This window comes from Gasterosteus aculeatus, chromosome 2, assembly GCF_964276395.1.
Source record: "Gasterosteus aculeatus chromosome 2, fGasAcu3.hap1.1, whole genome shotgun sequence".
Classification (NCBI taxonomy): Eukaryota; Metazoa; Chordata; class Actinopteri; order Perciformes; family Gasterosteidae; genus Gasterosteus; species Gasterosteus aculeatus.
The window spans coordinates 12,901,346-12,910,982 of record NC_135689.1 but is presented as its reverse complement, the minus strand read 5'-3'; the positions used below and the strand labels follow the sequence as shown (position 1 = coordinate 12,910,982).

Sequence of the window (9,637 nt, the reverse complement as noted above, 5' to 3'; positions counted from 1 at the left end):
GAAAAGCTGAAACGGGTTCCTGTCTATTGTCAGATGAAATCCACAGCACAATAAGACGTAAACTTGTCTTTTTAACCAAAATAAGCCGATGTTTCAACTCATCTAATCCATGGAAACGCTCCAACTGCTTAATTAATGTGACTTTTACTCCAGGAGGCCCAGACGCCTGAAATAGCCCCAGTTATCACCTCCACTGCTGCCAGTTTGGTCTGAAGAATAGCTTATAGGGATTTTAATATTTCACTACAATATCACTGTGTTTCAGTTTTATACACTGGATGATTTGGACTAGAAGTCCAATAAAGGGCCACTGGGTTCGGCCATATATACTCACAGTATCCGTCTGTGCACCTTGCCTTTGTATTCTAATTACATCTCGGACGTTGGCCTGGAGGAGCCAAACATAATCTAAAGAAATTATCTTTTTCTTTTTTTTTTTGCAGACCCCTGTTGTCTAAACCCCGCAGACAAGCAATGGAACGTGAGATACGAACGAGCCCGCGGACCCAATTAACAACCGGCGAATCACCGGGACTCACAGTTCCAGCTGCCGCGCTGCGGTCTGACGGAAGGGTGCGCAGTTTCCCCCCGCCAGGTGCGTCCCCCCCACCTTCCTCCCGCAACCTTCCCATCCCCGGCGCGCTGCTGCTTTCTGGCTGCTCCGCCGTGCATGCCCACTTCTCCTTCTCAGGAGCAGGAGGAGCTGACTTGATGCGCATAATAAATCCACCCTTTGCATGATCTTCCTTTCCGACCAACGCGCGTTGGATTTGAGAGCGTTAAAACACCGGCGAGGCTCGAGCCTCAAACTGGGGATGTTTCAAATGTGATTCAACGCGGCAAACAACGTGGGTGTCGTGTGCGTGCGTGCGTGCGTGTGTGTTTGCATGTTTGGCTTTTTTTGTGTTGCTAGGGAGTGGAGGAGAATATGAAACGCGCGTGTTCATGACTGACCACCGGCTCGATTCTTCACCTGTATGAACGACCTTGCGATTGTGACTGATTTTTTTTCTCTCTCTCTTCTTCTCCTAATAAAGGTTTTCCATGGAGGATCACTCTGTCGCTTTTTCTGCCGGGGCTGGATTTGATTTCTGCTGGTCTCAAGATATTTCAAGATAAGAGGTAAGACGGCGCAGATACCAACAAACACCGATGTGTGAGCGCGCTTGGCTACTGCGAACGTGCCCAAATACAGAACGCTGAATTATTTCCACAGTGACTATTATTTGCTTACAATATGATTTGACAGCGGCGGGCTCACGTGTCGGCCTGTTTGCTCCCGCTGTCCCGAATTGGACCATTAATCCCTTTGATAATAATTATTTGGAGTAACGTGACGTGCCCTCCCAACTGCAGCCAATTCCTCCACACGAGGGTAGTGTGATTTTGGAGAGGCACGCTTTCAGACGTGGGCGCGTTGATATATATATATTTTTTTATAATAAGGAGCGGATCCTTTCTGGCTCATCCGTGCCTTTCTTTGTCAAACTGGTGAATAGATGGTGTTACATTACACACATGTGTATCCCCTGAACTGCTCCCTGCTGGTGCAGCCTTGGCTTCGCTTCACCTCACCCTCGGAAATGTGTTGCTACAGGATATCAGGCAAAAAAAAAACACAACGCATTGGTGCGATGTGGTGCTTTATGCTCAAAAAGCTTCAATGTACAAGTGCACCAGAGGACCTTATTTCAAATGCATCAGAGAGAAGAAGGAGAAAAAAAAGACACCCAGCAAGCCTCGAGAAGTGTCACATTAATGATTTGGCTGTATACGCCTACTGAGATACAGTAAGTGTAGAAGGTGCACACACACACACACACACACACACACACACACACACCATTCCTTCCCTGCAACATTCACCAGGTAATTGCATACTGGTATGCCACAATGTCAGTTGGAATATCTGTGATGAATGCAGCTCAGGCCTTCGAACTAAGTACACTCCCACTCTGCCAGCTGGGCTATTTGTTCAACCAGCGTGTTATTTGGATGCAGGCGGAGTGAGATGGAGGGGGTAGATATCGTGATTATACATTATTTAACCCAGTGGTATCTTGGAAGGGAAAGGATCCCTCTGTGATTGAGATTGATTCACCATGTAATGCTTTCTCACCTCCTCCTATCAGTATCATCGTTAACACCATTATCCATTCGAGCAAACTGTGAGTGTGTGTCCATGATGGCTTGTGTACTTTGCGTGTGCACGTGTGTATAAAATCGAATGCGGTGTGTCCATGCAAAGCACTGAGCGACCCGCTCTTCCTCATGTATCACTGACATAACTCTTTCTAATGTTGCGACTGTGAATGATTTATTAAATCTAAGTAAAAAAAGAAAAAAAGGACTTATCGCATCAGCTGTTAGACGGTGGCCGAAACACCGTTACAACTGCCTAGTCGACGGTAGTGTAAAACCCACTGTACCTTCTTCCACGCGCCAATCCTCAGTCCCGAGGTGGCAGCAGTTTGCACACTCTTAGCCTATCACTGAGGTTTGGCATGCAGGACTCGTCTTGAGAGGAAGCGTACCAATCCAATTTAGCAGACTCTGGGTGGAAGAAGAAAGGGTCGAGCACACATGAAAGGTAGGGAGGAAAATTCTGGTTGAGACCCTACGTGTCCGATTTGACATCCAAGCAGCTGACAAACAATTAGACCCTCAATAAGTAGCGCTCTGAACTAGACTGGCCCCAGGATTAGGCCACAAATGAGCCGCACATCACGGCTTATGTCTTCCAAATGGAAAGCCAGTGTGTGTGTGTCTGTGTGTGTGTGTGTGTGTGTGGAGGAAGGGTGTTGTAAGCTTCGTTCACGAGGTGAGAAAGTGAGTTTGGTGTGTAGGTGTATGGGGGCTGTGTGACATTTAGCAGATTGGCGTTATTATCTGTCTCTGCCCTTAATACAACTTGAACACCTCTTGAAGAATAGTGTGTGTGTGTGTGTGTGTGCAGACCCGGCTTGTTTTTGCGCATGCTTTTATGCAGTGTAACACTATAGTACATTGATCTGCATACACCCGGCCTGCACACGTGAATGCGTGCGTAACTGCTGTGTTATAGCCACTTCCCTGTCCGTAGGTATACGACATTTCATAATTGCGTCATTTCTCGCTCAGTCGCACACAAGAAGTTAGTGCATCGCAATCTGCGGCACATGTTAGAAGCAGACAGACCCTTGCCCTTGATTATGGCCCCGGACGCCGTGGCTTCCTCATCAGGCTGTCTTGATTCACCGCAGCATGTGTCTCCCCACATGCTGCGGTGGGTGAAATCTAATTGATTGGATGGCACCCAATTCCCAGGTCCAAGCCTCCTCAGGCAGCCAGAGCAAATCCGTGCAAAGTGAAGGATGAGCTTATGCGTTGGTCGCCCCCCCTCTAATAGATTGGCGAGGGCTTCTTCCCACATGCCTCCGGTATCACCCTCAGACATCTCTGACTGCAAGTACGGCCAAAGCCCGGCACAACGTGACACTTCCTGGATCTCCGCTGATCCGAGTTTTGAGAATGGACAGAAATAATTAGACACGTCCTGCACCGAACCCCCGCATCCGATCTGTCGTAGCTATATTTACACTACTGAAAACGCTCGCGTCCCCTGTCTTCTGCTGATGGACGATTGCGAGACAGAGTGTTGAGTGGGACCCAAAATATTGGTGTTTTGTCTTTTACAAGAGAGTCGTTGTTCCAACAGGTCAAGCTCCCCTGTCTCAGGGAATACGAGTGCCATTTCAAAGCTTATTGGATGAAAGTCTCATTTGCCCTTGGTGGCCAAAGATGACGTTGCCATGGAAACAGCTTCTACTGTTATCAATCATCGACTGTCTGGCAGGTAAACCACCTTTTTATATGAGTAATGATTCTTTCCCGTTTGGACATTTACAGTTGCGGAATGAAAGCTGAAAAGGCGAAAATCACGTCAGCGATGATAGGAGGGCCCAGGTTTAAAGGGCCACTCCTTAGTATTGACTTCCATTCAAAACACAGAAACAATACACTCAACTGTCTTCTTCCCTTAATTAACACAAAGCACAGGTCAAAGAATAGGATTAAAACGTATCGAAAGAATTTACATTACATTGCATTTTACCGATGGGTGGTTGATCTTCAAAATATTGTATTCAAAAAGAGTTGTTGTTTTAATTTATAAGAATGACATCCTGTCAATATCGGTTATCTGGATAGATTCTTTGCCCGCACATAATATGAAACGTACACTATTTAGTCACTTCCCATTTTCAGTTATGCCTAATCTCCCAATGTGAGAGACTGTTAGACACAAATAGCCTATTTGCTTCGGAAGAACAGCGAGTTATGTCGGCCAAACTTTATCAAAGAGACCCTTTTTTTGTATTGTTACACTCTGGCGGTTGCTGTTTCTCTGACAGATTGTCTGGACAGCGGATCCTACCATGGTCCAAGATGGAGGATGGAGCCGGGGGACTTGTTCATTCCTATCGACTCCATAGAAGAAGAAGCCACTCTGACCTGTGACGCAAAGGGAACGCCACCTCCTCAGTACAGGTAAGACCGCTTTCAAAGAAGTTCGTTAAAGCAGTAAGACTTCCATTTTATTTATTATTTATTAGTAATAAACCAAGTGGAAGTCAATAATTGTAGTGTCCGTCATAAAACTGGATTACAGAAACGCAGTTGGCATTAACATAAAGTGTCTTAAGAAGACCGTGTTTAATGCAAACTGAGTGCAGGAAACATAACTTTGGGGTGTGAGGGGACATTACAACCTACTCACAACACCTATGACTAATAGGTCGTGTGATCGTAATATGGCATGAGGGTTGATCCTCTCCTGTTTTTAAAGCATGCTGATCTAACTGTTCAGTTATTTGCATAATTCCCTTCAACCAATGGTCAGTCTTACAATATTGATACTAAGGTATTTGGTAAAAAACATTGTGATATATGATTTTATTCATAATCCCTCCAGAAGAAATGTGAATAGTGTGGTTGAAGAAGAGATTTTTTTATGCTTTGAGTTGAATGATGAAAGGCTCTTGGAAACGGCTGTGAATACGAATTCATATATAAAGATTTATGTTCACGTGGAATAGGCAGACGCTTGCTCTCCTTTTCCTCTTCTCCCAATAAGACTGGGAAGCACATAGACACTAGCAGCGGCGCCAATATGGCTCTACTAACTCGCAGCATCTTAATGCATCTTTAAATCTCTTCCCATAAGACGCTGTGAGATTATTGCAGGTGTGCTAGACGGCAGTTTGCCCTCGCTGGCGCTGAACACAAGTGTCTCTCTGGCGTTCAACAGTGGAGTTTACTGCGGCACAGACGAGCCGGGCGGCCGCGGCGTGTAGTACGTGCGCTCATTATTTCAGGATTTTCCCGTTCCCTCCCTAAGACCATGTATTTCCACGCAGCGATTAAAGGTGAGATGAGCGTGTTTAACGTGTCGTCTTGACAAGCCGGCTGCGCTGGGCTCTGCGCGTCCTCAACACCTCTCTGGCTCTTCTCTTGAAGTGTAAATAGGCTCACACGTCTGCCTCCCCCTTCCTCTCTTTTCTCCCTTCTCTCTGCCAATCCTGTCACTCACAAAGAGATGAAACTGTCATTGTATGCACAGCGTGGCGGGATAATAACTCACGGGAGACAACCACATGTTATGGACAAGCATCTTCTCCTCGGCGGGTAATAAAAAAAAAAAAAGATGCATTTTATTTATTGTTTTAAATCCAAACAGAGGGTGTCATGCTCACCTTTGCTTGACTGGAGATTAGAAGCCTGAGGGCCCTGAGCAACAGGATGATCCAGAACGCCTGAGTTTCTATGCGCTCAGTGGTTCAGACGACGCGTGTTCACCAAACAGGTCTCTATTCAATCACCCGTCCAATGCGGGAGACAAGGGAAAAATAAACGTGGCGACTCTTGGATAAAGAGCTGAATGCCGTTAAGTGGACGCAGGCATCTAAACACACGTATGGATGCATCATTAGCAGAGCCAACCCCATTCAAGATTTATCGTACGGACGGGTCTCTCCAACTGTATAGCCGTAACAAATGGGGTTAACCCCAATAAATACAGCAAAACTGCTAACAACTGCAAGTGTCTGAATATGGCAGTAAGCACTCATCAACTTTCCATGGTTGGACTTGAAAGCTTTTTGAAAGTTGGTCATTGTGGCCTGCGAGTCTTTCATTTCCACTTAAGTCAAGTAGAATAGCAGAAGGTGGCTGAAGGAATGACTTGTTATTGTATATGCTTTGAGAGGCATGATAGAACATTCTTGAAAAGTGCTGTGTCCTTGAACTCATCCGCTCTCCCTCTTTTGAAGAGCCTTTACAAAGAGATGAGTGTTGTGGTTGAAGAAATGTTTTTCTTGCTGAATAATGGCGCTTGCTTAACTCAATTTATTCATCTGTTTTTAAGAGTTCTTTTAAGTGCTTCATTCATTTGATATCGTAATCTTAACCTGCTTGTCTTTTATTTTAAAGGATGGATGTGATGGAAGGTGAAAGAGAGCATAAAAGGAATGATTTGTTACATGTGCACGGTGATACCTCTTGCCAAGTGTTAATGTTTTGTCATAATGAGAAGTCAAAGTTGGAATAATGTCTCATTATGTAAATATAATGTGACAGAGAAGAGGTGATTATGGTTAAGACTGATGATAATATCTAGAATGGCTTCTAAAACCTTTATCTCTTGCTTCCCTTAAATAGCCGAAGACAGCTTTGTGTGTGATACTCTAAGATTAAACTTTAATGATCCCTGCGGGGAAAACGGGCTTGCTGGAGCAGCAAATAGTGGTAGAGCAAAAAAAAGAACCAGAAAAATACAATACGACTAAGAAATGTGCAGTCTAAGAGTGTACATGTAACCAATAGCACTAGAGTACATTACCGTACATAAGTACATAACTGAAATCATTATGCAGCGATCATGGAACATGTGCAGGATGTTGAAAGGTTGAAGCGTGAAATCATTAAGAACCGTTTATAAAAATGAGTAAACAACAATTTACAACTGAAACCTACAGGCCACCATTCCCACGCATTGCGCTGTATTTACTTTCCACGGATCCACTCACGTTTACTAACCGTCTTATCCAGCTCACTATGAGTTTGACTTTATAATCGTAGGAAATACTTTTCTGGGGGGGGGGGTTTATTTGGAAAGTTGAACCCTAAACATCATTCTCTTCTTGCTTCAACCTGCGAGCCCACAAACTCTCTCCACAAAAGTGCGGTATATTATTCTTGCCTCCGGAGAGTTACTCGAGTAAGTTGTGTTCTCCACTCACGCCCCCTGTCAGACCACCTTGGTTGGTAGAAAGAATTGGACATTGTGTTTTGCCAGCGACTGATGGTGTCTTTGCCCTCACAGATGGTCATTGAATGGGACTCTCATAAATCTGGGCCTGGATCGCCGGCGGCGTCTGTCTGGGGGCAACCTCATTATAAGCAGCCTGGACCGCTACCAGGACGTAGGAATGTACCAGTGTATGGCGTTCAACGCGGCAGGAGCTGTCCTCAGCAGGAGGGCAAGTCTGCAGTTTGCTTGTAAGTGGAAGTCAGTGTTTGTCGCTTTTTATCAAGAAACGGGATGAAGGTGTAACTGCACTTAGCAAATAATGCCGACACACACGCCGCGCGAGGTGGCAGGTATCTGCAATATTTATGGGTGCTGCCACTTTGAATGCTAAGGTACCATTTGGGCAGCTTGAGTCGGACGACTGTTCTTTACTTATGACTGTACATGCAAAAACTAAGAGTGAATACTTCACTTTCCCTTGCCGAGCTCTGCCTGTGGTGTTGTATTGGATATAGAGCACCAGTCAGAAGTCTACTCTGAAATAGTCAACGGGATTCTTACATGTAGTGCATGAATCTCTTACTGATTTATAATATGCTTCTTTCTACCAACATAACAAAGAAGAGTAATGCAAATTAAGGAATTTAAATGAATGTATTATAAAACAACTGTGTCGGCACAAAAATAAGACGCGTACTAACGCATACAAACTGTGATTTCTCTCACATCGTATCTCTCTAGTGGTGAAACCAGCAAAGCTCTCAAATGAATTAAGAAATTAATCCTTAATATCAATGTTCTTTCCATGAAGGCACCTTCTATTCATGCACGTTTCAACTAAATAACATTTCACACCTTCCCCTGGCAGGATCCAGGCACGCAGATATTTCTGGTTGTATTTAATACGTTTTTAAGATTGGCAACGCTGAGACATAATAACTTTTTAAAAACTCACCCCCAACGAGTGTTTGCAGAAAATAATTTCTTGGTTACACTATATTATCCACACCCCTCGCAGATGGGTTTTATCTATTTTCACCTTCAAGTGAACATGGTCGGGCTGAAAGCTTTGAATCTGATTAGTCTTTGGAATAGTCACTGAGTGATCTACCTGCATGGCTAAATACCGCCGGGGGTAAGAAGGAAAATGCGTGTGCGAAAATACTCTGTTTGCATGCCCCGAACAACATCTATGATAACAAAGCTGTTATCTGTTTTTTTATTTTACTGTATATAATTCAACTTAGAAACTGTTACTTCAACGTACTACGGCTTTAGTTAGCAAACTAGGTTGGTATTTAAGTATTCATTTTAGACATTTTTAAGTGTTTTTTCACTCCTTCATAGACCTGTACACAACTGAAGCTATAACCCTTTCTTATCAGTCTACTTCTCATGTTAAAAATAAAAGTGCACAATGTCTCATTCAGGTCCTCAGCTAACATTTCCGCACTGCACTATTTTTCCGGCCACATAAAACAAGCAGATTTCCATCGTTCTCCCTGTGCGTCTCTCCCTCTCTCCCAGGCATTTGCCAAAGTGCAATTCTCATGACAATCTCCTCGTGGGCTCGTGCCAGTGTCTTGCTGAAAGCTTTTGCTCAGCTCTGCTTCCACTCTTGACATGTGAGATCCTGCGGTGATCTTCTTTTTTTCATTTTTGTTTCCCCTAAGACTTGGATCACTTCAAAGTCCACACCAGAAGCGCAGTGTCAGTCCGCGAGGGACAAGGAGTGGTGCTTCTTTGTGGAACGCCCACTTCCTCGGGAGGTAAACATCCATCTTAATCTCCATCCGAGCTGTTCTTTGCAATTCTGGTGCAGATTAAATTGTAATCTTTATAATCATATCTGAACGTTGCGTCGTATTCTATTCCCTTGTGTCCCCGTTTTGTCTCCCAGACCTTACGTATGCATGGGTCTTCAACGAGTACCCCTACTTTGTTCAACAAGACAATCGGCGTTTCGTCTCCCAGCAGACGGGAAACCTGTACATCGCCAAGGTGGAGGCCTCCGACGTGGGCAACTACACCTGCGTCGTGATGAACAGCGTGACAAAGGGCAAAGTTCAGAGTTCGCCCACGTCTCTGATCCTCAGGACAGACGGTGAGACACAGCTCCGATGCGACACCTGTGCCTTTTCCGACCGTGTACGGAGGACCTTTCCTTCATCGACGCACTTTGCGCGAGCGCCCTCGCTGCCGTTGAGTCACGCGTGAAAGTAAATAGTTGCTTCTGCATGTAGGCCAGCAAACAAAGCACCCAAATCTCTTCTTTGCTGACTTAGCTTTCCTATGATTCGCATTTCCTTTAAAAGCTTTTCCCCTTTGCTTTCACTTGAATTCTCAAGC

General features: G+C 44.7%; 1 protein-coding gene across 2 annotated transcripts in view; it reads left to right on the top strand.

Annotated features, from left to right (window-relative positions):
- Positions 1-647: 647 nt before the first annotated feature.
- The window catches only part of cntn3a.2 (contactin 3a, tandem duplicate 2), a 32,696-nt gene continuing 23,706 nt past the window's right edge, over positions 648-9,637 (top strand). The window contains exons 1-7 of one of the 2 annotated variants that reach the window (XM_078083567.1): positions 648-848; positions 1,038-1,122; positions 3,698-3,835; positions 4,392-4,527; positions 7,361-7,536; positions 8,962-9,057; positions 9,189-9,392. In XM_078083567.1, coding sequence (XP_077939693.1) covers positions 3,781-3,835; positions 4,392-4,527; positions 7,361-7,536; positions 8,962-9,057; positions 9,189-9,392 — 667 coding nt within the window. In that variant the 5' untranslated portion in view covers positions 648-848; positions 1,038-1,122; positions 3,698-3,780. Of the gene's footprint in view, positions 849-1,037; positions 1,123-3,697; positions 3,836-4,391; positions 4,528-5,319; positions 5,406-7,360; positions 7,537-8,961; positions 9,058-9,188; positions 9,393-9,637 lie in introns of those variants that run through there. The other variant, XM_078083575.1, reaches the window with a different exon arrangement.